The 26,422-nt window shown below is 46.7% G+C and overlaps 1 protein-coding gene across 1 annotated transcript in view; it reads left to right on the plus strand.

The window, feature by feature from the left end:
* CAPN8 (calpain 8) overlaps window positions 1-26,422 on the plus strand; it is a 74,053-nt gene that overhangs the window by 24,016 nt on the left and 23,615 nt on the right. Inside the window, exons 3-10 of the mRNA XM_007988351.3 lie at window positions 11,738-11,856; window positions 12,375-12,508; window positions 13,358-13,526; window positions 14,627-14,710; window positions 17,256-17,341; window positions 19,904-19,978; window positions 20,717-20,877; window positions 23,990-24,165. Of these exons, the coding sequence (XP_007986542.3) occupies window positions 11,738-11,856; window positions 12,375-12,508; window positions 13,358-13,526; window positions 14,627-14,710; window positions 17,256-17,341; window positions 19,904-19,978; window positions 20,717-20,877; window positions 23,990-24,165 (1,004 nt within the window). The remainder of the gene's footprint in view (window positions 1-11,737; window positions 11,857-12,374; window positions 12,509-13,357; window positions 13,527-14,626; window positions 14,711-17,255; window positions 17,342-19,903; window positions 19,979-20,716; window positions 20,878-23,989; window positions 24,166-26,422) is intronic.

The raw sequence follows: 26,422 nt of genomic DNA on the forward strand, positions 1-26,422 counted from the left end.
GGAAACCTTCATTATTTGCAGATAACTGATATTGGAAAGGGACCACTGAAAGTAAAATGGGGGCCCATATTTCTTAGTAAACAGTTTTTTTTTTTTTAAAAGGTTTGATTAGTATCTTACTTTGAAAAAAATACAAACAATATAAAAAATTTTCATGTGACTTCATATTTCTTGATACTTATGTAATAATTGCAGCTTTGTGCTAGCTCTTAGAACAAGGAATGAGTCAGTTATTGACTTTTTGGAGGGAGAACTCATGCTGAAAAGATGACAAGACATCAGGATGCAACACTTTTCACTTCCCGATTGAGTTTTGAGGAAGAATCATGAAAACTTTCAAAGATTTCATTAGTTTCTCTAAGGCCCTCCTTCAGTACTTTGACACTCAAACCATTCCCTTTTCAAGGACCAGTCCTGCCTTGAACCTCAGTACTTTTCCTTCCTCAGCTGCAACCGCTTTAACTCTGCCAACTTCTTCTTGGTCAGTGGCACTGAAGTAGATCTCCAGTATCACTTTCATCGACTTCATGAAATCCAGCAATTTGAGCAGAATGTTCAGTGTCACTTTGCAACCACCTTGCATTGTATCTGCATGTGAGGTGGGCATGGTTGGTAGTTCTAGTGTGTCTAGTGTTAGGTGGGGAGGGATGGTTGGGTGAAAACTCATGAATATTTTCACATCATGACAATTTTGCTTCTTTTTGCAACCTCCTAATTACTGCTCCTGGATAATGACTATTTGGAGAAAGAGGGTCCCTTAAAGTCTTACTGGGAGTGGAGGCAATGGCAGTAATGTTAGGGAGGAGGATAGGATTTGAGAGCTATTTAGGAATAAAATCAAAAGCACTTGGGAAGCAATTGGATACGAATGGAGTGAAGAAAAGGAATCAGAATGGCTCCTGGGCTTCAGCAACTGACAAACTAGTGATTCTGATGCCTGAGACAGGACACCTGGACAGGAAGGCAGGTGGTGGGAGTGAGATAGTAGTCCTACATGCTATACCAAACACAGGGGTGGATACGGAAGGACACCAGCAACTTCCTGGTATCATTTCAGTTTTTGTTTTCCTATAGGCAGTAGACGCTCAATAAACATTTGCTGATTCACTTGTTTGGGTTCCCTGGTGTTTGTGTTAATTGTATGTTGGGTGATAACAGTGAATAATAAGGAGGTTTATTGAGGGCTTTCTATGTGGCAGGCACTCAGCTATGCACCTTTTGTATCTTATCTTATTTTTATCTTTATAACAACTCTAGGAGTCAGGCTGTTTTATGTTATTGCAATGTAAGGAGATGCTATTTCATGAGGTAAGTCAGAGGGTGAACCAAATGCTAGCAAAGGATGGGGAGAGAGGGTGGTTGGTGGCAATTGGAAAGTGAGGATGAAAAGGGGCTGATGAGAAGCTATGTGTAGGTTTACAGGAGGAGGGACTGTTCCTGAAATTTCTTTTTTCTCTTGTACAGAGGTCTAGGGCATTTATTTCAAATGATGTGAATGTATTTACTTCAGCTTCCATGTGGCACTGCAAGATTTGGGAAGGCAGAAAACTCATCATCTTGCTAGAACTAGTCCTGGCTCTGACACTGTCCGGCCTTCAGGGTCCCTTGAGCTCAGAGCCTCAGCTTTACTTGTCTGGCAAATGGTCATTAAATAGCCACTTTGTCTTATGCAAAGCACAGGCAGATTGAAATACAGGAAGTGTTAAAGGAAAAACTTTAGACAAAATAAATGTGACAGGGTTTATTCAAGCAAAGAAGGATTCGTGATTTGGGCAGCCCTGAAAACCAGAAGAGGTTCAGAGAACTCCGCTGCAGCAGCGTGGGCTTTAGAGGCTGAATATGGAAGTCAGAGAAATACAACACATTTGATTGATTACATGGAAAGACTGGTTTTAGGGATTAGTTGGTGGTTTCTGATTGGTAAAGTCTCTAGTTTCATTTTACTGTTTGCATCGGGCTTTGGCTTGCTTAGGTAAAAACTTAAAGTGGTTTAGCTGCCCCAGTCTAATGGCTTCCCGATTAAAATGTTTGTAACAGAAGCCACTCTCCTTGTGCAATACACTGATGAGGGTGTGGCTTATGTGATTTCAACTCTTGGAGGGTAAAAGTCTGAGCCTACAGTACATTTTTTTTCTCATGTGCACTTTCTAGGAACTTACCCTGTCCAAAAGCCATCTGATTAATCTACTTTATTTTATTTACTTATTTATTTTTTGAGACAGAGTCTTTCTCTGTGACCCAGGTTGGAGTGCAGGGGCACTATCTCCGCTCACTGCCATCTCTGCCCTCTGGGTTCAAACAATTCTCCTGCCTTAGCCTCCTGAGTAGCTGGGATTACAGGTGCGGGCCACCACGTCCAGCTAATTTTTGTATTTTTAGTAGAGATGGGGTTTCACTATGTTGGCCAGGCTGGTCTCAAATTCCTGACCTCAGGTGATCCACCTGCCTTGGCCTCCCGAAGTGTTGGGATTACAGGCGTGAGCCACCTCACCTGGTCGGATTAACCTACTTTAATTCTACATTAGCAGGATTTATTGTGGGCAACTTCCAGATGTGCAAAGTCCATTAGGCTGAAGTACATTTGCAGGTTCAAAGAAGGTGCAGAGAATGGTGCTTTAAACCTGACTCAGAGCAGGCAGGTGGTAACGGGGTGAATGGATTAGGACAGAGCAGGGCCCCAGCATAGGGACTCATGTTTTTAACTGTGCATGTGAGCTTCTGCCTGAGATTATTTCCTTTGGTTCTACGTTGTTTGTTTGAGGGAGAGTAGGGACCACAGAGCCTGGGGTGTCAGCAGAAGGCCCTGCCTACAATTCCCGGAGGCACTGAAGGTCCTATTTTGTCCTGAATATGGAAAGGCCAGGGAATTGTTCCTTATCAGCAAAGAAGCAGTTGCTTATTGGAAGAGATTGTACTCAGTTGGGGAGAGAGAAGCTGGCTTACCCTTGGGGGAACATTAATCAAGATACTCCAGAGGCGCTCTAAAAATATCATACCTGCTGTTACATATACACTCATGTGTATCTTTGATATCTTTTATGTCATGATGTCCTCTCTAGCCAACTGGAGACTACACACACACACACACACACACACACACACACACACACACGCCCCATACACAGTCTTCCCTCTGTATCTGTGGTGTACTGGTTCCAGGATCCCCATGAATACCAAAATCCACAGATGCTCAAGTCCCTGATATAAATGATGTAATATTTGCATATAGCCCATGCATATCCTCCCATATACTTTAAATCACCTCTGGATTACTTATAATACTTAATACAGTGTAAATGTTATGTAAATAGTTGTTATATGGTATCATTTAGGGAATCATGACAAGAAAAAGTCTGTACGTGTTCAGTACAGACAAACCATCCATTTTTTTCAAATATTTTCAGCCTGCAACTGGTTGAACCCATGGATATGGAACCCATGAATATGGAACCCATGGATACAGAAGGTCAACTGGAGATATATACAGATATCCCTAAACATTTTTCTTGTTACAAATACGCCCTTTTTGCTCAGTATCAGATGATCTTGTACAATAAACTATGAGGTCCAAACTCATTTTACAGATTAGAAAACTGAGAATCCTAGGAGTCAAGTGATTGCTGCTGGTCACTCAACAGGTAAGTAAGGGTCTGGGGCTTTGAACACAGGCTTTCCGAGTCCAAAACCTGTGCTATTTCTACTCTTCTAAGTTTGTAGCCTTCTCAAGGGCAGAGACAGTGTCCTTTAGGTCTCTCTTGTCCCAGTGTCCTGCAGATGGCCCCACACATGTTGATGCTTGGTAAGCACTGGTGAGTGATGATGGCATACAGGAGCTACCCCTTAAGCCTGAAGGGAGAGGACCTCCAGGAGGGTTGGAGGTTGGTGCAAGATAGGGGAGATTTACTAAGTGATTCTAAGAAGATGGGAACTTAAACAGAGGATCCTGCTTAGGATGCTCAGGAGTAGGAACATGGCTGACTCATTCACTCCCCAGTCCCATGTGCCACCTGGCCAGCCTGCCCAGGTGCTGCTGCTGGATGGTGATGGGAATCAGGGGAGCAGGTGACAGGAGCAAACAGGAGTACCTGAGGATGCTAAGAGGCCATGGCAGAGCTGGAGCCATCTGTGCTCCAGGGCTAGGCTGGGGAAGAGGGCAGAGGTGGAGTGTGGCTACAGATAGTGCTAGGGCTACAGGGCGGGGGCACAGGAGACCCAGTTGAGCTGGTGTCTGCCAGGTTTAGAAAAGTCTAGGTTCACCTCTGGTCACAGTGGGTAAGGATTGGCATCTGTATCATTTGGAGAGAATGAAGAATGGTATAATTACATGGCTTGAGGGAAGTCAAAAGGTCAGTCTCTCAAATCCAGGTAGACCTGAGTCTAACCATGATACACATAGAGTCTTCAGAGAGGTGGGTGTCAGAAGGTGGGGGAGATGAGGCTCTTCTTGAGGCATGGGGACCAAGCTTGAGAAGCAAGTCAGAGCCTTTCTTTGAATGTCAAAATTTGCTTTTAGCCAGAGAAGGCAGAAGTGAGAGAAAAAGGGGCGAAGCAGAAAGTGGGTCCCAGAAAGCTTTACTAGTGACAGGCTACTCAAGATCTGAATTTTCAAATCACCTTTGACACAATTATACTGAGGTGAGTTCAGTCAGTAAGCATTTTATGCTGGGGTCTGTTAGAACCACTATGCCCACTGTCTGCCTCCAGGCAACTTCCAAGTCTAGCCAGAGAGATGGGAATTGTCAATGAAGCAAATAGAGATAAAAGTCAATGTGTGGGTCGACTCTGGGCACACTGCCTATGAATTAGCCCTGCTCCACAAGGAGTGGTTTAAAAAAAAGTCTGTGTGTGTGTGTGTGTGTGTGTGTGTGTGTGTGTGTTTTAAGGTAGTCAAAATGGCATGAATTAAACGCCAAGGGCTTCCAAAGGCATGTTCACCAAGTGGGGGAAGGGAGGCTCTGTGACTGCTTCATGGTAATGTACAGAGCTGAAATAGCTCCCTGTGTACAAAAACATTTAGAGCAGCCTTCTGTGGAAGAGTAGGCTAAGGATGCTTCAGCTGTGATAAAATATTGAAGATGGATTTTTAAAAAACAAGCATATATTAGCAGGGTCAAAATCTTTACATTACACTCAGATGTGCAATCAGCACAGCATTCATTATTTTGCTCAACTACTCTCAGCTTGCTGTGGAGCCCCAATTTCCATGGACCATAAGTAGGAAGGAAACATAAACTAGCCGATTAAAGGTATTATGCCTCTCCCTGTTTCAAGTTCTTCTCTCTTTTAGATAAACATTGCTTTTAATTACTCTATTTGAGTGGTGCTATAGACTGAATGTTTCTGTCTGTCCCCCCTCCCGCCATTCATATGTTGCAATCCTAACATCCAATATCATTGTATTAGGAGGTAGGGCCTTTGGGAGGTGATTAAATCATGAGGACAAAGCCCTCATCAATGGGATTAGTACCTTTATAAAAGAGGCCCTAGAGAGCTCCCTCACCCGTTCTGCCATTTGAGGACACAACTGGAAGACAGCCATTTATGAACAAGGAAGTGGGCTCTTGCCACATATCAACTCTGCTGGTGCCTTGGTCTTGGACTTTCCAGCCTCCAGAGTTGTGTTGTTGTTTCTAAGGCATCAAGTGTATGGTATTTTGTTATAGCACCATGAATGGATGAAGACAGGTGGTTTCTCACTTTGTAAAGTCTGGTTCCTCCCCCACCATCCCAGGATGGCACCTGGGTATAAGGAAGGTCAAACAACGTCCTTCCACCAATGGGAGAAGCCTGCTAGTCAATCTCAGCTCAATCTTATGTAATACCCGAGGGAGACTTGGGGGGCACTTCCATTGTCTCTCATCTTCTTCTTAAGTGCTCCATGATGCCATCTTTACTCTGCTCCTGGATTCCTGAATGGGAAGCAGGACATACGTGTTCTCTGCTTTGGCTTCTGCTTCCAACTATCTGAGGCTTTACTCTTGTTTCCACTTCAGCCATTGTTCAACCTCAAGGTAAGGTAGGGGCCACCGCAGGGATTCCGATGTCTGACCTCTCTTCTTTCCTTCCTCTTTCTTTCTACCTGCAGTCCAGAAGCATCTCCATTTCTTCCCTTGGTGTTTGGGAAATTCCGTTAAGCTATAGCTTGAGTTCTTGCTACCTACAGTTTATAATAACATTAGACATCAAGACCTTTAAGCTTTGATTTTCATGTGTAAAGGGAATTTTTGAATTAAGGGATTTTTTTTTAAAACAATGTTTGATTCAGGATTATTGTCTCCTGGTGGATTTTAATTTTTTTTTTTCTTTTTGAGGCGGCATCTTGCTCTGCCACCCAGACTGGAGTGCAGTGGTGTGATCTTGGCTCACTGCAACCTCTGCCTCCTGGGCTCAAGTGATTCTCTTGCCTCAGCCTCCCGAGTAGCTGGTACTACAGGTGACTGCCACCATGCCTGGCTGATTTTTGCATTTTTGGTAGAGACGGGGTTTCACCATATTGGCCAGGTTGGTATTGCACTCCTGACCTCAAGTGATCTGCCTACCTCGGCCTCTCAAATACATTTTTTTTTAAGAGAGCATTTGTTATAGTTTTGTGTTTTTTTTTTTTTTTTTTTGAGACGGAGAGTCTTGCTCTGTCACCCAGGCTGGAGTACAGTGGTGTGATTTCGGCTCACTGCAAGCTCCGCCCCCAGGTTCACGCCATTCTCCTGCCTCAGCCTCCTGAGTAGCTGGGACTACAGGTGCCCGCCACCACACCCGGCTGTTTTTTTGTATTTTTAGTAGAGATGGGGTTTCACCGTGTTAGCCAGGATGGTCTCGATCTCCTGACCTCGTGATCCGCCTGCCTCGGCCTCCCAAAGTGCTGTGATTACAGGCGTGAACCACCGCGCCCAGCCTTGTTATAGTTTTTTAGAGAGCATTTATCTCCGTTTGGGGGACCAGACACAGGCATTCCCATCCAGGTCTTCTAGTCTCCCTAGAATAAATGTAACCCAGTGCATGGGAAAATGTGTGTATTTGAAAGGCTATTCCCAACCTTATTTTGGAATTCCTTTTGTGGAATTCTTTTTTCAGAGCCAATTTATGGGGCATACCAAACCACTCTGTAGTCATGCTTCCAATATCAGTTAGAAAAACCTTCGGCTACAAGAAGCATAAAACCCACTGTTGTGGTTCAGACAAATGGGGGCAAGTTCTTCTTTTATAACAAGAAAACTAGAGGTAGATAGCCCGGGGCTAGTGTAACTTTAATAATGCCCTTGGAGAGCTAGACTCACACTGTGCTCTGCTCTGCACTCTCCTGTGCTGACTTTCATCTTGCACCTGCAGCCTTGGGATTGCAAGCTGGCTCTGCACCTCCAAGCACAATGTGGACTTTCCAGATGGGGACAAGGGGGAAGGGCAATGGGCAAAAAATACTGCCAGCCAAGCCTGCCCTACTTCATCAGGACATGGAAACCTTCCCTAAATTCCCACGGAATGCATCTCTGCTTAAAGCGCATGAGTGAGGACTAACTCCTGAGCAGCGCTAGCTGGAAGGTAGCTGGGAGGAGGGACTTGTCTATCAAGGTATTTCCCAGTGTTTTTTGTCCGCCTTATTCACCACCTAACTAGTATCTTAAAGCCTCCTGACTGCTTTTGAAATTAAAAAAATTGAAAATTAGCCAGGTGTAGTAGCTCATGCTTGTAATTGCAGCACTTAGAGAGGCCAAGGCGGGAGGACTGCTTGAGGCCGGGAGTTCAGGATCAGCGTGGGCAACATAGTGAGACCCCATCTCTGTATTTTTAAAAAATAGCTGGGCATGGTGGCACATTCCTGTAGTCCCAGCAATTTGGGGGGCTGAGGTGGGAGGACTGCGTGAGCCCAGGAGGTCAAGGCTGCAGTGAGCTGTGGTTGCTCATCTGGGCAACAGAGGGAGACCTTGTCTCAAAACAAAACAAAACAAAACAAACAAAACAAAACCTATGCTCCAAGATCAAAGCTGTTTTTCTGCTGGCAGGTCCCCAAACAAGTTTCTGAAATGTGAACAACAGAGTAAATGTCCATCTTCCAGGGGACTCTGAAGGGAAGCACATTTGGACATATTCCTTTGAAAACGCATTCTCGTCATGACAATCCATTCACACTTCATGCAGTAACTGACAAGGATCCAAAAGCCTACACAGCCACGGCATCTCCTCGAGCCTCTGTGCTTGCTTGCAAGAGCTGGGTAGACCCTGTGAAATGTCAGGAGTGAGGTAGATGAAGAGAAAATTAAACTCTCCTCCAGCTGGGCCACCTCTTTGATGTCAGCAACGGAGGGACATTTTGTTGCCGTGACTTGAATTGTAATATCTAGGGAGTGCTCTGGGTGGGCTGTCGGAAGAAGCTTAGACAGGGAGCCAGAACCTTCACATCAGAAGGGAACCAGGACCACGCCCAGTAATGAGGGCTATATGGCCGCTCTGATCTCTTTGAGAAGCCACTTGCTTTAGAGGTGTTACAGAGCAGTCGCCCCCCTTCACTCCCCAGAAGACTGGGCTTCTGTGCTTGGCTTACCTTGTTTATCTCCCACTGCCTGATGCTGGTGGAAGTGAAATCTGTCAGGTTCGATGCAGATTCTTGTTGAATGTCACTTCCCTACAGACCTGGGAGGTTGAGGTGCAAATATATGTAAGATGCTGTTGGAGATTTGCAGAAGAACAAAATATGATTCATTGATTCATGTGGTCATCTGCTTATTTGTTTTTATTCATCAAACATCTGTTGAGCTGCTTATATGTGTCAGCCGCCTGCTGGGGATGCCGAGATGAGTGAATCCACATTGCTGCTTTGCAAGAAGAGGTCAGAGAGTGAGAGAGAGAGGGTTGGGGAGAGAGATAAACAGATGTACTCAAGTGGCCTTAGAACTTGCTGGAGAGGTGTGAAGAGGAAGGGCTTGGCGCTGGTGAGACAGGCCAGGGGCAGGGGTAAGGAAAGCTCTGCCAAGGAGTTGATGCATAAATGGGGTTTTGAGGCCACTCTGGGTGTGAATCGTGATCTGAGGCAGCTTGTGATAACTCTGTGAGAGAAGCGTAAATAAGGTCTTTAGGACACATACAAAAAAGAAGTGACTTCTGGCTGGAGGGTAGGAGGTATCAGAGAAAGCTTCATGGAGAAGGGGTAAGATTCAGCAAGAAGTTTGCAAGCAGAGGGAACAAACAAGAAAAACCACATCAGTGAAAAAGACCAGGGTATGTTTTGTACATATCCAAGTTTGATTGGGAGATTAGATTCATAGCGGGGAGCGTAATAGGAAAAAGACTGGAGAAGTAGGTTGGAGTCATATTGTGAAGGGTGTTGATGCCCTGTTAGATTGCATTTCATTGGTGAGCAATGGAGGACAGTTGCAAGATTTCGAGCAGGGGAGTGACATGATCACAGGTGTTCATAGAAGAAAACTGGGCTGAGAGGAGTTGGGTGGGAGGAGGAAAGTGTGTTATTTTGCTCAACCTTTCGAAGTTGCCTTTTAATAAGATACAGCCCTGCTTGAGGCTTCTTTGGTGAGAAGCAACATAACTCATGCCAGTCCAACCACATCAACTCTGTTTCTCTCAGCTACCAGGTCTAGTCTCACCTAGGAGCCCTGTTGCCATTAGGAAGATAGTGTTTGTCTGTGAAGGAGAGCCTGGTGAGAGAGTGAGGCAGGAAGCAGGTTGCCTCCTGGATCAGAAAAGATCTTCAAAAAGTAATATGACCAGGCATGGTGGCTTGCACCTGTAATCCTAGCACTTTGGGAGGCTAAGATAGGAGGATCACTTGAGTCCAGGAGTTCAAGACCAGCCTGGGCAACATAGCAGGATCCCGTCTCTATGAAAACATTTTTAAAAATTAACCAGGCATGGCATGCACCTGTAGTTTCAGTGACTCAGGAGACTGAGGTGGGAGAATGACTTGAGACTAGGAGGTTGGGGCTGCAACGAGTCATGATGGTGCTACTGTACTCCAGCCTGGGCAACAGAGCAAGACCCTGTCTCTTAGAAGAAAAAGAAAGTAAATGAGTATCTGTGTGTGTGAGACAGAGAGAGAGAGTGAGAGAGCGCGAGAGTGCGCGCGCGAGAGAGAAAGAGAGGAATTAATTAATTTGGGGTCAGATCATGAACCTCTTTGTTGGGAAAGATCCACGCAGACAGAGGCCAGGGCTTTCTAGGCTGACCTGGTGATGCAGCAATTCTGAGTGATGATGAAGATGATGGCTCCTCAGATGTGGGTTCCTGGCTTACTGCTTGCTCAGGCAACTGGTTTTCTGAGAAAACCATAATGTGTTCACACTTACAATATGTATGTAGCTCTGGCCACAGTGTTAAAAGAAAACTTAGAGTGAGACAAGGTCCACAAATGGTCTCTAAAAGGTTGAAGGGCCTTACTTCTGAACACACATTGAAAAGATTCAGATCTTTTATATGGAAAAGATAAAGGCTGAAATGCACAGGCAGGATTTTGGAGCTGTTTGAATGGAATGAATAGGAGAAATAGGGACTTGTTCACCAAATCTTAGACTACTAGAGCTAGGGATCTACAGTGGAGGTGGAAAGAAGCAGTACCAGGCCAGAAAGATGCCATAGCCTTTCACACGATGAAAAGCACACTTGAGGACACTGAGACCTCAGAGGTTGATGTGAAATAAGCAAATAAGTAGAAGTGAGCAAAGTTACGTCACTTCCAAGATGACAGATTTGCCATAGGATGCTAAGGTAGGCAGTGGAGGCCTGGAGCCTGTGCTGCTTCTTTTGAAGTTGACACTGCAAGGGACAACGATGGCTCCCAGGGAAGCACCACTCAGTGGCATCAGTGTGGTGGGTCCCAACTTGCACAGAAAGGGGTTTTCTGTTTTCTTCTGCATTTCCTTGAATCTCCAATGTGACCAACATCAAACCGCAGGATTTGTAACCTCTCTTGACTTTTATTTCTTCTGCCTCAAATTATGATGATTTAATGCTAAGCAATATCTCAAGGGAGTTTTAAGCAATGAGGCATCAAGGCTCTCCTCGTGAACTCTGAAACAAGAAAGGGCAATACTGTAAACAGATCACGCAGAGCCAGCTCTCCATTATCCAAGGTCAGGAGGGGCAAGGAACACACACACACACACACACACAGACACACACACACACACAGACACACACACACTCTTACATGTACACATCGTAGATTGGATTAACAGCTTCAATATTTCCCTCAACCAACTTAATCAGAGCTGCTAATAAGGGGCCAAACGGACTTGACTTCTCTTCTCTTCTCTTCTCTTCTCTTCTCTTCTCTTCTCTTCTCTTCTCTTCTCTTCTCTTCTCTTCTCTCCTCTCCTCTCCTCTCCTCTCCTCTCCTCTCCTCTCCTCTCCTCTCCTCTCCTCTCCTCTCCTCTCCTCTCCTCTCTCCTCTCCTCTCCTTTCCTCTCCTCTCCTCTTTTCTTTTCTTTTTTCTTTGTTTTCTTTTCTCTTCCACTCCACTGGCTGAGTGTGTAGGAGTGGGGAAATGATCAGCATGTGGGGGAGGGGCAGCCACAGGGAGGAGCAAAGGATGGACTCCCGAGTAAACAAATCCCAGGGAGGCAGGGGAAGCTGATGACTGCAGGTGCACTTCCAGCACCGGAAGAGGAGACTCTGCCTGACTTAGAAGGGAATGGGGCAACGCAGGCTCTGGGTTAAATGGGACAGGGTCAGAGAACGCAGGGCCCCTGCAGGCTGGGCCTGACCAATCTGTGTCCCCCGTGACATTGTGCAGGTGACTGCTGGCTTCTGGCTGCCATTGCCTCCCTGACCCTGAATGAAGAGCTGCTTTACCGGGTGGTCCCCAGGGACCAGAACTTCCAGGATAACTATGCGGGAATCTTTCACTTTCAGGTACTGTGCTCTGCTCAGGCCCTTTGTCGCTGCTTTCCGTACCCTTAGGTCCCACCGCAGATCCACTGCATCAGAAATTCTGGGTTTGGGGCACAGTGATCTATGTCTTAACAATCCCTCTAGGTGACTTTGATGCACATTTCAGTCTAAGTACCTACTTCAATGCATCCATCCAGATATCCACACATCCACCCCGTTCCCAGCTCCCCCAGGCCAGGTGGCCTTGAGGAAAGCACTGTAGACTTGAGGGTCAGGAGGTGTGGGTCTGAATCACTTCCTGCTGCCACTGGGTGGCGCTGGGCAAGTTCTCTGGTGCACAAACGCAGACTCTAGACTAGATGTTCCCGGGTTCATCTGGCATCTCCTATGTGCACAGATAAGGCAGACACAGGTCCTGCTCCTACGGAGCCAAGATTTGAACACTGATGGCACAGAGTCCCCACGTGAGGTCCCCTGGAGGGACTCCCTTTACACATCTGCTTATTCATGTGAGCTGCCGCTGTGTCGCCTCTCCCCAGTTCTGGCAGTACGGAGAGTGGGTGGAAGTGGTCATTGACGACAGGCTGCCCACCAAGAATGGACAGCTGCTCTTCCTACACTCGGAGCAAGGCAATGAATTCTGGAGTGCCCTGCTGGAGAAAGCCTATGCCAAGTAAGTGGGGGAAGCCAGGAGCTGGGAGACACTGGAGCCTCCCTGAAAGCTCTCACCTGTCCCTCCCACGTCTGCCTCCCCACCCCAAACTCAGGGCGTCATGGCCACGTCTTTCCCAGCATCCAGACCCCCATGAGCTGGAGAGAGAGCACTTTTCAGTAACAGAAACAGAAATCTGGGCGGAGAGTTTAGCATCTCAGCTCTGCCTCGGGTGAATGTGTATGTGGTGGGGCGAGCCTCCCTGCTCCTCTGGGCCTGAGCTTTTCCTCTTTCAAATCCCAAGGTAGGTTCCTGGGGCAATGTAAATGTTTGAAAGAATGATGAAGAATAATAAAACAAATGTACTAGATAGCAAACTCAACAAAGTGTCTGCTCTTTCCTCAGGAGTTCTTCTCACCGGCGTTTGATGTTCAAAACCTTCTTTGGGGTTCTTTTAATTATATTTGTTTACTGATATCCTTTTCTGCAACCCCAGTTCCTTTCTAGTCCTATTTCCCAGTAAGCCTCAGCAGATGCCTCTCAGCCTTAAGGGAAAGTTCTCCTTCTCCCCATCTGTGGCCCCAGCCCCAGAAACCCAAGCAGCTGGGGCCAGCTCTGGAGGGATTGCCTTTGGCTTTGTAAAGGAGAGGGTGGCTGGAGAGAGGTTGGCTGAGGTCAGTTCTTAGTGAAGTGCTGAGCTGGGCACACGAAACAGTGGCCTAAGCACCTTCCTGGCCCAAAGGCAAAATTGGCAAAGAGCCCTCCTTTATCTTCCAGGCCACAGTGCATCCTAGCACTGTCCCAGTCCCCAATCCCTGGGTCTCCTTGCTGGGGGTGCTAATGGGGCATGTGTTCTTTCTTTTCCAATAGGCTCAATGGTTGTTATGAGGCTCTCGCTGGAGGTTCCACAGTGGAGGGGTTTGAGGATTTCACAGGTGGCATCTCTGAGTTTTATGACCTGAAGAAACCACCAGCCAATCTATATCAGATCATCAGGAAGGCCCTCCGTGCAGGGTCTCTGCTGGGCTGCTCCATTGATGTGAGGCATATGGCTTCTGTACTGCCCCATCTCCCCACCACGGCCACCCCTTGTGTGGTAGGGAAGGGACGAGACAGCGGGAAAGAGGCATAGGAAGGCTTTGGGTCAGAGCAGAGTCTGGGGCTTAGTGGGCAAGTCTGGTGACACATAGGCCTGCACATGTAGGGGCTGGTGAAGACCTAATTGGTAGGTAGGAACTGGGGTTAGTTGCATTGCGGGAGTCCCAATTTCCCTCTCGCTGTTAAAGCCCCTTCAGTACTGCTGGAATGGTCCTAAGAACATAGTTTAGGATCCCTGGATCCTTGGCCACCCGTTTGCTACGTCCTTTTTGCTAAATAATCTTGAGGTTTTGGAAAACAAATGTGATGCTTGATGATACCTGATGGATCTTGAGATCCCTGAAGAAAAGAGAAGTTCTGAAACCAGAGGCTGTGGCCGGACACCAGGCTGAGCTGTGTGGATTTCCAAGGTGGCTGTGGAAACCAGAGACTGGAGGCCCCCAGCCCTGAGGTCCTGTCACCACCTCAGCCTCCTGTGATCAGCTGCCTTCTGGCTGCTCTGTCTTCCTCTCTTGTCCTTATCTGGTGATTTTAGAAATGTGAAAGACAAAGTGAGAAGATCCTCCTTTTTTCCTGTCTCTGCAAACCCCAGCAGGAGACGTGTGTTTTTGGTGGAGGGGTGGCATGGGAGAGAGCGTGCTGAGGAAATGGGAAGGATAATGAGGAGTCGGCTCAGGGAGAACCTTGGAGGACTGGGACCTGTCCAGAGCCATCAGCATGGAGAATTAGCCTTCTTCAGGCAGCCGGGGGTCACTCTCAGAGAATAAATGACTTCCCAGTTTCTTGGTGGCATTTTGAAGGCTGGTAACTTGTCTTTCAGGCTTGGCAGGCACCTGCACTGGCCCAGAACTGCAGGACTAATTAAAGAGGGAGTCTGGTTGGAGATGGCTCTATTTACCTGAGGTTCATTGCCACTCCTGCACCCCTCGTCCCACACTGAAGCCCCCAGTGGCTGTGTAGTGTGTCCTTGGAAAGCATTCTATGGCCAGCCACTGAGAGGTAAGGGCCAGCCACTCTGAATGAACTTTCTCCTCTACCTAGGTCTCCAGTGCAGCTGAAGCAGAAGCCATCACCAGCCAGAAGCTGGTTAAGAGTCACGCATACTCTGTCACTGGAATTGAAGAGGTAAAATTTTGTGTGTGTAGGGAGAAGGTAACATGTGATAATATTTCCATGAATCCAAGCCATCCTGGCAGGAAGAAAGAGGTGATTACTACTAGAAGGTTCAGAATTGGCTTTTGAGCTTCATTGTCATGTTGGGGTGCACTCCGCCTGTGCAGAACCCCAATACCACAGATGTGCATTAGCTCTTGCTCATTAGAACAGCTCTTCTGGCCAGGTGTGGTGGCTCATACCTGTAATCCCAGCACTTTGGGAGTCTGAAGTGGGAAGATTACTTGAGACCAGGAGTTCAAGGCCATTCCTGGGCAACATAGTAAGACCTCATCGCTACAAAAAAGTATTTTTTTTTCCCCTAAAACATAAAAAATAAATACAGGCTCTTCTGACTCTTACTCACTTGAAGATGGACAACGTAACCTCTCTGAGCTTTTGCTCAATAGGTTTTAACTAAATGCAAGCCCTCTCCTTGGATGAGGCCAGCAAAGCTGTAGAGATTTTCGGTTAGATTCTACAGACATTCGAAAAAATATGTTTGTGTGGGCAAAACAGTGGGAACTCACAGAATCCCCAAATGGGAAAAGGGGCAGTAGTCCCAGCTTTTAGGGTGGAGTAGAGTCATGGAAAGGCAAGCAAGTATTCCTTACTCTCCAACCCAAGGAAAAAACAAGGGCTATACTATTCATTATTTTTATTTTCTACATTGTGTCTTCTTTCAAAAAGGATTTAAGGTGGCTTACAATTATTTTATTTATTTATGTATTTATTTATGTATCTATTTATTTAGAGATAGGGTCTTGCTCCTTTGCCCGGGTTGGACTGCAGTTGCATGATCTTGGCTCAGTCTCGACCTCCTGGGCTCAAGTGACCCTCCTGCTTCAGTCTCCCAAGTAGCTGGGACTACAGGCAAGTGCCATCACGCCTGGCTAATTATTAATTTTTTAAAATTTTCATAGAGGCACCATCTCTTTATGTTGCCCAGGCTGGTCTTGAACTCCTGGGTTCAAGCGATCCTCCTGCCTTGGCCTCCTGAAGTGCTGAAATTACAGGTTTGAGCCACCATGCTCAGCTGATGGTTTACCATTAAAAGAATAGACACAATAAAACCATATAAATACAGTAAAATACATCAATCCAGGCTGAAGGCAGTGCTATAATTGAGAAATTAATTTTGCTTTGGGCTTCCCAATGGCCAAGGCAGAAAGGGAAATGCAGTGAGTGTCCCACTTCTTGCTATTTATTTAAGTGAAATAGGCCAGGCATGGTAGGGCGTGCCTGTAGTTCCAGCTACTCAGGAGGTTGAGGTGAGAGGATTGCTTGAGCCCGGGTAGTTGAGCCTGCAGTGATCGCACCACTTCACTCCTGCCTAGGTGGCAGAGAGAGGCCCTGTCTCAAAAATAAATAAATAAATAGTGTTAAATGAAATATATGTTCTTTACATGTGTTTGTGTTTCATAGATACGCATTTTTTTTTTTTTTTTTTTAGATGGAGTCTCTCTCTGTTGCCAGGCTGGAGTGCAGTGGCACAATCTTGGCTCACTGCAACCTCCAACTCCCTGGTTCAAGTGATTTTCCTGCCTCAGCCTCCTGAGTAGCTGGGATTACAGGCATGCACCACCACACCCAGCTAATTTTTTTTTTGTATTTTTAGTAGCAACGGGGTTTCACCATGTTGGCTAGGATGGTCTCAGTCTCTCGACCTCGTGATATGCTGCCTTGGCCTCCCAAAGTGCTGGGATTACAGGCATGAGCCACTGCGCCCAGCCCAAATACGCTCTTTAATGAAGTTAATCTCATAAACGGGAATTGAACATATACATGTAAACATTGGGCCAGGCGAGTTGGGGGATACACAGGAAATGAAGACAATGAGGACCTAACAGCTTATGCAGTTGGTGTGTGCATATGTGAATGCAGGTGTGTGTGCAGGGCGCAAGGGGCTTATGCTTGAGTGTTCAATAAATAGGGGAAAGCAGTATATGTGGATTTAGAAGTGTGGGCTTTGGAGACAGACTGCCTGGGTTCCCAGCCTGCGCTCACCACTTACTAACTAGATAATCTTGGATAACATAACTTCTTTAAGTCTCAGATTTTTGAGCTATGAAATGAAGATAATTCTTTATCTTTTCAGGATTGTCGTGAGTGTTAAATGAGGCAATAACGCATCTTAAATGCTTAGCCCAACACCTCATCTATAGTACCTGCTCAATAAATGTTAACTGCCATGCTTTGGGGTTTGTTGGGAGGGTGTTTATTATCATTAGGCCTCATGTATTAAGAGCTCAGTCAATCTTAGTCAACTATAAAATCTAAATCTGAGTTAAAGCAGACATAAGCTTGTTTTTGGGTTAGACTCACTCTTCATTTATTCAAACAAATTATGAAAAATAGAGTACTTGGCTCAAGCCTGAAAAGATGCATTAAGGGAAAATAAAAGTGTGGTCCTTTAGGAACATTTGAACAATTTAATGCAGATCCTCTCAGGTGCAGACATGCCTGCAAGGCAACAGGAACATAGTAATTCAGCTGCTTTTCTGTGTGGAATTTGCAGGTGGATTTCCAGGGCCATCCAGAGAGGCTGATCAGACTCAGGAATCCATGGGGTGAAGTGGAGTGGTCGGGAGCCTGGAGTGATGAGTAGGTTTTTTCCCTGCTTCTCCAATCCTCTCTCCCTCTGCGGAAGGGTGTCGTGTAAAACACGCAATTATGAGAACGATGTCACAGTGAGTTCAGCAGCACGTCCTGTCTGCAGATCACACAGTGTGTTCAGCAAAGAGTATTAAATGGATCCAGGCTGAGGAAAGCAAAATAAAAGCCACTGGGCTGTAGTCTTCGATTCTGGCTTTCTGCTTTGGCATTTGAAAGTTTGGCGGCTCTGTGGAATTTTGCTTTGCGCTGAAAGGTTTTTGTGTTTTTTTACCTGACACACTGTGCTGGTCCAAAGGTCAAATCGATCACTCACAGTCTGTTTCTTTCCACTCCACAAACACTGGACACTCTGACAAAGGCCAAATCCCTCAGCACCAAGAAGAAACAAGGATGCTGAGAAAATGAAATTTGACCCTTGGAGCCCTGGGCCCTGGCAGCAGTGATGAATGAGGCAGCGGCACTCGCTCCTGCCCTGTGCAGGTTTCATCACTGACTGGAGAGACTCCTCTTGGGCGGGCCTCTTTGCTGAGTCGGTCAGAGGTGGTGATGTCCCAGGACAGCTGTGCCCTAGAATCTATGTCCCCATGATGCAGGAGGGTGGAAAGCATAGGATGGTTTCTGTCCAGTAAGCACAGCTGGCCTGGGGGAGGCAGGTTAGTGTGGGGGAGGAATTAGAATTAGCCAGTCTCGGCCGGGTATAGTGGCTTACGCCTGTAATCCTAACACTTTGGGAGGCCTAGGCAGGTGGATCACTTGAGCTCAGGAGTTCGAGACCAGCCTGACCAACATGGTGAAACCCTGTCTCTACTAAAAATACAAAAATTAGCTGGAAGTCACTTGAACCAAGGAGGCGGAGATTGCAGTGAGCTGAGGTTGTGCCGCCGCACTCCAGCCTGGGCAACAGAGCGAGACTCCGTTTAAATAATGATGATAATAATAATAATAATAATTAGCCAGTCTCATGGACAAAGAACCACCAGAAATGAAATTGGTCACAATAATGTCCCCTCCCAATATATCCTTAATCCTTAAGTGCTGTCGGTACTCTGTGATGCCACCAGGGCTCTCTAAGGGCATCACCACATTTAATCACAGCATCGTGACTGGTCATGACTGCACAGAGGTGTAGTAACTCCCTTCAGGGTTGTGTCATGAAGAAACACATGTCTCTAGGGCCACACATGAGCTTCCTGTAGGAAGGATTTTTCATTCCACTGCCTAAGTTTGAGCAAAACCCAAAACCTCCGTTCCGCCAACTTCCCTAAAAGGATGATAGGGCTATGTGAAATTGAAACCCTGAATTTGGGTCATCCTTACCAAAAGTCACTTACCGAGCTGTCCAAAGGGCTTGTTTGACTTTCTCTCCTTTCCCTGAGCACCTGCTGCCTGGCAGGTGGGAGGTGGTGACTGTCAAGGCCTGGAGGCCCCACCAGCTGGAGATGCAACCTGGGATAGTTACATATATCAGCTATTGGAGAAGGAGGGCGCTGAATCTCTAAGGCGACATCCCTAAGCTCAGCTCAGGGATTAGTGAGATTTTATTAAAAAAAAAAAAAAGTTTAAAAAAAAAAACCAAAACCAATTGGAGCAGTAGGTCAGATCTAGAATTTTCCAACTCCTGCCCTAATCTTTGTTTATAACAAGCACATTCTGAGATTTGGTTTTAATCAAATTAATGTTTCAATGAATTGAAGAGGCCCTGGGAACTGTCCTGCTGACCCCCGGGGTCTTAAAGCCTAGCTTGGAGGGAGAGGCTGGGCTGGAGTGCGCCCAGCTTTATGCTGGGGAGAGAAGGTGCTTAGGTTTTGCAGAAGGTATTCAAGCAGGGATTTATTTTTTTATTTTTATTTTTTAAGGTGGATCTTGCTGCTGCTCTGTTACTTAGATGTCACATACCTATTTCAGGAAAACCTAACTTTGTAAAGGTCAGGAAGCTGGAGATGGCATTTGAACAAAGTGCATGGATATTCCCCTTGAAAGGCTACCAGCAGGAGGTCTCACAGGTTGACGTTACTTCTGGGAAATTGCCGTAGTACTGGGCTGGATGATCATTCTTGCAGGTGGAAGGAAGTGAACCAAGTCCATGTCCCCAGAGCCGGTTAGACTCTGTCAGCATATTCACCCCAGATTGCTGGATAAGCCAGAGTGACAAGTGACTAATGGGTACTGGAGTGCCTGCCTTTCTAGTGACAAGAACTCATCCATGTCCTCTCCTGTGCCTCCCCATTCCTGAGAACAGGGGCCTGGGAGTCTTAATTAGAAATGTCAAATGTGTCTAGAGAGTAAAAATTAGAGAATAATGTTTGAGCCCTAATGTTCCTGTCGCATGTCCAAGGCCACCCTGCTAGTACCCATGGAGTACATGTCCTGGGTCTGTGTTCCTTCCCTAGACTGTGCTCACCCCACACTGTCCATCTTGCCTTTCTGTCTGCATGTGGTGCTTTTGGTATTTTGTTTCTGGCTCTTAGGGGGAAGTTTGGGTGCAGTAAACAGCTTGCCCTGTGTGTAGAACCCCTCAGAAGCGACCACCTCTGCTTGTTTTCCCCTCAGTGCACCAGAGTGGAATCATATAGACCCCCAGCGGAAGGAAGAACTGGACAAGAAAGTTGAGGATGGAGAATTCTGGTGAGTTTTCTGCTGAAGCGCTGTCCCATTGGTGATGGGTCCATTTTCCGTTCTGATGTGGGTGCAGCCAGTATCTAGGTCTTCCAGGAAGGCAACGTGATTCCTGACCATGATGAATTCATTCTTCTCCTCCTTTTGTCCTGGTAAAATTCCACCTCTATACCAGCACGTCTAAAGCTCTGAAACCATGATATCTGGGCCCTCAGCCTGGCTTAACTATCAGCCTGTCTTTCTCCGTTCTACTATCTTTCCAATGAACTGAGAGCACTGCTTCTATCTGTTTAAGCTAAGATTTACCTACCATCAATATGGGATAACTTCCTTTGCTAGTGAGCTAAGGAAGATAATAAGGATACTCCTTGAATATGGTACGGCTTAACTGTACATCACTCTGAATTAAACAAAAATAAACCTCTTGTGAGCTTAGACTTAACCCAACCTAGAGGCAGAGGCTTTGTTGAGATGACCTCCTGGGGTCTTTTGCAGTTTACAGTTCAGATCCTTTGCTTGGCTGTTAAGATACGTGAGGGGGGCTCCCTATAAGAGCCAAGAAGCTAGTGCTAGTGAAGAATGTGGACCGTCGTCTCTGCGTGTTTGGATCAGTGTGCTGCAGGAAAGATCAAGCTAGCCCACGGCCTCTAGGGCCTGTGCCACGGCTCCTTCCTGTGCCCGGTATGCGTGCCTTTAATCACAACCCAGCCCTCTTCACTGAGAGCCCTCTGGTACCTCTGCCCCCAGGATGTCATTTTCAGATTTCGTGAGGCAATTCTCTCGGTTGGAGATCTGCAACCTGTCCCCGGACTCTCTGAGTAGTGAGGAGGTGCACAAATGGAACCTGGTCCTGTTCAATGGCCGCTGGACCCGCGGCTCCACAGCTGGGGGCTGCCAGAACTACCCAGGTAAGGTGAAGGGCTGCCTCGGCCCAACCTCCTCCAGCTTATCCTCCCTGAGCTGGGTCACTTTATATAATTTTTTGTTGGTATGTTGTGTGTTTTTTTGAGACGGGACCTCACTCTGTTGCCTGGGTTGGAGTGTAGTGGTGTGATCTCTGCTCATCACAACCTCTGCCTCCCAGGCTCAAGTGATCCTCTCAACTCAGTCTCCTTAGTAGCTGGGACCACAGGCACGCACCACCAGGCCTGGGTAATTTTTAAAAAAATTTTTTGTAGAGACAGGATCTCACCATGTTGCCCAGGCTGGTCTCGAACTCCTAGGCTCAAGTGATCCACCAACTTTGGCCTCCCAAAGTTCTGGGATTACAGTTGTGAGCTGCTGTGCGCAGCCCTATATGTTAATCTTTGGATAAGGCCTTTGGACTTTGTTCTTTGACTTCTGGGCACCCTCTGGAGGTCCTGCTTCTCCCTAGGGCTTGGGGGCCAGGGTTGTGAGGGTGGGCAGTGGCTCTGCAGCCGCTCAGCTGCAGCCTGAACTGTGTGTTCAAACCATCCCTGCTTCGCCCACCCTCCCCTCCTCCAAAGGATGCGCTTTCCACACTAACGCTGCTCTTGGCACCTTATGCTAAGGCCTCCTGTTCTTCCCTTGGGTTTTTGCCCCTTCCTCCCCACTCCCGCAACCCACCTGGCTAACAGTCATCCCGCTGAGCTCTGGGACAGAGTGGCTGATGGTGTGCTAGGGGAACACGGGTACAACATCTGCTGTTTCAATAGACTGCATCCATTAGAGCTGCTGTTTCACTGTGTGTTTGTGCCTGAGTTGGAGGTGGAGGGGCAAAGACAGCGTGGTCCATGGTGGCCACACACAGGGCATGCATGTCATGGGGACTCAGTCCCTGGTGGAGATAGCATGGTGATAGTATAGGCATATAGCATGGCCTCCGCACTAACCCTGGGTCCTCACCTGATGAAAGGTGGGAAGCTTTCCTGGCTCACAGAAGATCACTAATGTGTCCCCTGTGTAGGCTCCTCCTAGGTTGAATCAGCTGAGGCAGCACCTGATGAAGAAACTCGGGAAAACAGCCCCACATCTCTAAGCAGAAATGAAGAAAAGCAAATCCTGCTCTCTCTACTTTTCACCTCCTGCTCCCCATGCTCCCTGCCTGGTTTGCTGTTGATGTGTTTATTGACTTAGACTGTAAGCACATGAGGCAGGGCCAGTCACTTTTTTCTCTTGAACAGAGCTCACTGCAGGGCTGTGCTCAGTGCTAGGGAAGCAGCATTAGAATAAAACCCCACCTGGGTGCAATGCTGGGTCTTGACAAGTTCTCTCTTCTTTCATCACCTATCCAACCCAAAGCTCCCAGTTCAGGCAGCTGTGACCAGAGTGCTGAACAGAGAGGAAGGAAAGGGGTCCATGTCCTGCCCTTGTTGTTTGATTTAGACCCTGGGAAGGGCATTTCCCTCTTCTGAGCTTCAGTTTCCTAATCCTCCAGATGGGGTTCGACCTTTGAACCTTACTGGGTCACTGTGAGCCTTGGAACACAGTGTAGGGAAGCACTTTGTAAACTGTGTAGCATTATGTAAACAGGACGCATTGCTTTATGGCCCATTCTCTTCCTCCAGTACTGTTAAGGAGTAAACAAAATATGTATGGATTGCAGTAATGTTGCATTTGGGAGAAATTAGAATCTGCTCACCATTAGCAAGCTCTTAGAAAATGTGTAGGAGATTTGCATGGATCATTTTCGGAGCTCAGAACCGTAGGGGGTGCCCAAGGTATCTGCAAACACCAAATCACAATCCCATCCTTGCCACCAACTAGCTGTCAGGAAGACATGGATAGTTCCTGCCCTTTGGTAGTGATGGAAGTATAGGCGATTACGGAATTTTTTCTGTCTCCTCTGGAATCCACAGATATCTGACTTTAAAATCCATACACTTGAGCCCTAAAATCAATCAATCAATCAATCAATCAATCAAACAAACAAACCTGGAAGTGGGGATTCTGGGAGGGTGGAATTGAATAAGAAATCCTACTGTAAAGAAAAGTGATAATCAATGGCTCTTGGTCAGCTGTGAATGCCTTGTTATTTTTCAAGTTAGACTCCTCCTTAAAGGATGTAAGGAAAAATCCCACGCCCTTCCACTTCTTTTTTCCTCCAGGGCACATGATTATTGAAATTGTTGAGGCCCTAGAGTGGAGACACCTGTCAGGCATGTCTTCTGCAATTATGCTCTGCCACTGGACTCTGTCATAGACTTGCTGCGTGTCCTTGGATGATCCTTTTAACCTCTCTGTGGCTTGGCTTGTGTACTTACTATTCTGAGAGATTTTTAAAAAGCCATCTTTGAAATGAAGGAATCTTTTTCAATATCCATAGGTGGTGTGGCAGGACTGCTTCTTAACTGCCAATCGTGATTCCTCATGCATTATTAAATGACTTTCTCTTGAAGAAAGTGTGTCTCGTCAGTTGGCTGCGACACTGAAGCCATCCTGTAAGGACCCTGGGGTGATAGACGGCAGATTAGTTCTCAGGGGTGCTGCCAGCTGTGCTCTGCAGCTGGGGCCCTCTCAGAGGGAGAATAGGTGTCAATCAGATGGCAAGAGCAGTTGTCTTTATAGTGTCAGGCAGAGACCTCTTTCTTAGCTAGTCTCTTCTGGGACTTTCTCCTCTTCTGTCCTGGGGACATGGTTTTTACCCAGAGATCTCCCTTCCTCCAGAAGGTGGGTTTGCCTTCACAGGTCAAGTGCTGAGAGCAAGGTGATGTTAAGTCTTTCCCCAGGAAGACTTGGAGGCAGTGCTGCCCAGTGTGGCCCTCGGATCACGGGATCCTGAATAGTCCCAGTCAAGCGCTTCTGGGCTCCTCATTGATCAAATGGACAAGTACACATTTCCAAATGCGATGGGATATGTCTGTGTGTGTGGATGTGTAGGGAGGTAGGAGGAAATGTCTGACCACCTTGTAAAGAACACTTTCTGAGGCCTGCTTACTAGGCACAGTTTGGACAGAGCTGTGCATTCATTAGGATGATCAAGGTTCTTCCTTTTACTTTATTCTTCTTCATCTCCTCACCCGCTACATGGGGAACCACCATCACCTGGGTGACTTCCAGCCACTTACTGGACCAATCCTCAGTTCAAAATCCATTTGGATGAAGTGGATGAAGACCAGGAGGAGAGCATTGGTGAACCCTGCTGTACAGTGCTGCTGGGTCTGATGCAGAAAAATCACAGGCGACGGAAGAGGATAGGACAGGGCATGCTTAGCATCGGCTATGCTGTCTACCAGGTACTGCTGTGCTGGGTTTGTCTTTCATTACTCACTTGATGTTTTGGGGCTGCATATCTTGGCCAGTCATTGTAGCACATCTTTCTTATTGCTGGAGTATTCCTAATCGAGAAGTGTCCTTGCTCCCCTATATAACAATCCCAGTGGCCTTACTGAGGCCTGAATTCCACAATTAGAGATTCATTGCTATGGCTTAAGTCTCTGCTGTTAACACTGAGATGTGTGACACGTTAACCTTTGCCTGTCATTGAGGGCTCAGTGTACAGGTGTTCATTGGACTCTTTTCCAAGTACAGGCTTCCCCAGGGACAAGAGCCAAGAACATGGGGGCATAAGGCACTTGAGGTGGCACAAGGAGGATGAGGGGCATCACTGAGTCAGGGAAGGAGGCTGGATATGGGAGCCAAAGACAACTATTCCCTGGGAGGCCTTGAGACACTTGGAGCACACAGGGCATGAGCTGGGGTGATGGAAACCACGCGCCCATTTTCAGTTCTGGTGTCTCTGGACTCTGGAATACAGCTGACTCTGGGCTCACGCTACAGTCCCTGGCTAACGTGCCAGTTTTCCTGGCAGCCACCCCTCTACAGACTTAACAGCCTCACAGATATATTAAAGTAAGACCTTTGTGTCTTGACAAGTCTAGCCAGAAACAAGTTGGAATCCACTTTTTTATACAGGCAAAGACTTCTTTTAGCAAATTCCAGCGGGGCTTATGGTGGTGGTTTTTTAAAACAATTTTGTTGAAAGAATTTCTTGGGAAAAATACAATTCTAATCAGGAAGACCAAGAGCTGACTGGAGGCCCAATATCTCAGTATAAATTAATGTATAAAAAAAATTGTAATAAGAAACCAGTAAGGAAATAGTGCAATTGTCAAGATCCTATCTGCATCCCACCCTTTATTTCTCATATTCTGGAATTTAGGGCTTTAGCGTTTAGGGTGTATATGTGTATGTGTGCACATGCACGGGCACGTGAGTGTATTTTATGTTGAAGAATGGGAGTTGGAAAATAATTGCTAATTGATGGCAGGAGAAAGGAATTGCAAATAAATAAGTTCCAATTCTACTCCAGCTTAGCTCTTTCATCTCCACCTGGAATGTTAGTAGCACAAAGCCAGACTCTGTTTGAAGAGATAAAAACCTGTTTAGGCACTTAGTGTATGCACATCAAGTCAACAAACTTTAATGAGCATCTACTATGTGCTGGGTGCTGTACTGTAAGCTGAGGACATGGAGGAATATCACATAGTTGCTGTCCTCAAGGTGCTCACAATCTGAAGTGGAGAGTCAGATGCACACTCCACTGGCAACAGAGCAGGGCAGATCTGCTGTCATGGGGACCAGACACAATGGGCTGGGGTCACCTCAGCTTCGTGGAGGAGGAGATTTTGATGAGAACCTTGAAAGATGAGCTGGATTTCAAGGGAGAACATTCCAGCCAGAAGGACATTTCTTGACAGCTTGAAAGTTAAGTGATGGTTTTGGAGAGTCGATAGTAGGTGGGCATGGATGCAAGGTGGGCTACTCAGTTCTTCATCCATCAGGTCTACCTTTTTTTTGAGATGGAGTCTCACTATGTTGCCCAGGCTGGAGTGCAGTGTTGTGAACTTGGCTCACTGCAACCTCCGTCTCCCAGGTTCAAGCAATTGTCCTGCCTCAGCCTCTTGAGTGGCTGGGATTACAGGTGCGTGCCACCACATCTGGCTGATTTTTGTATTTTTAGTAGAAATGGGGTTTCACCCTTGTTGGCCAGGTTGGTCTCAAACTCCTAACCTCAGGTGATCCACCCTCTTCGGCCTCCCAAAATGCTGGAATTACAGGCGTGAGCCACCGCACTCGGCCAGGCCTACCTTATATAACCAGACCAGCAAAGCATTCTTTCAAAGGGACTGAAATAGCTTTGTGTGGCATGACATTTGCACTTATAAATAATATATAAAGCATATCAGTTTTTTAGTCATCAGATTACTGTTGCTTAAACAATATTCCAGTGTATGTGATCTGTGGTCCTTCTACATCTGGCCAGAGGCATATAATTTAGAGCATGACATCCGTAAGTGAAAACAGTTTAAAAGTCAGGTTAAGAGGGTATCAGGAGTAGCTGGGGTTATAGGGAGTAGCTGGGGTTGCAGGGAGTGGATGCCATATTCTTATTCCTGTATTTCTCTCCTCTTGCTTTAACTGGAGTTTGGATTGAGGATGAAAACCTGCTGCTGACTGAGAAGCAGCCAGGCGCCTCCAAAGGCTAAAGAG

The sequence above is a fragment of the Chlorocebus sabaeus genome, chromosome 25 (assembly GCF_047675955.1).
Source record: "Chlorocebus sabaeus isolate Y175 chromosome 25, mChlSab1.0.hap1, whole genome shotgun sequence".
Taxonomy (NCBI): domain Eukaryota; kingdom Metazoa; phylum Chordata; class Mammalia; order Primates; family Cercopithecidae; genus Chlorocebus; species Chlorocebus sabaeus.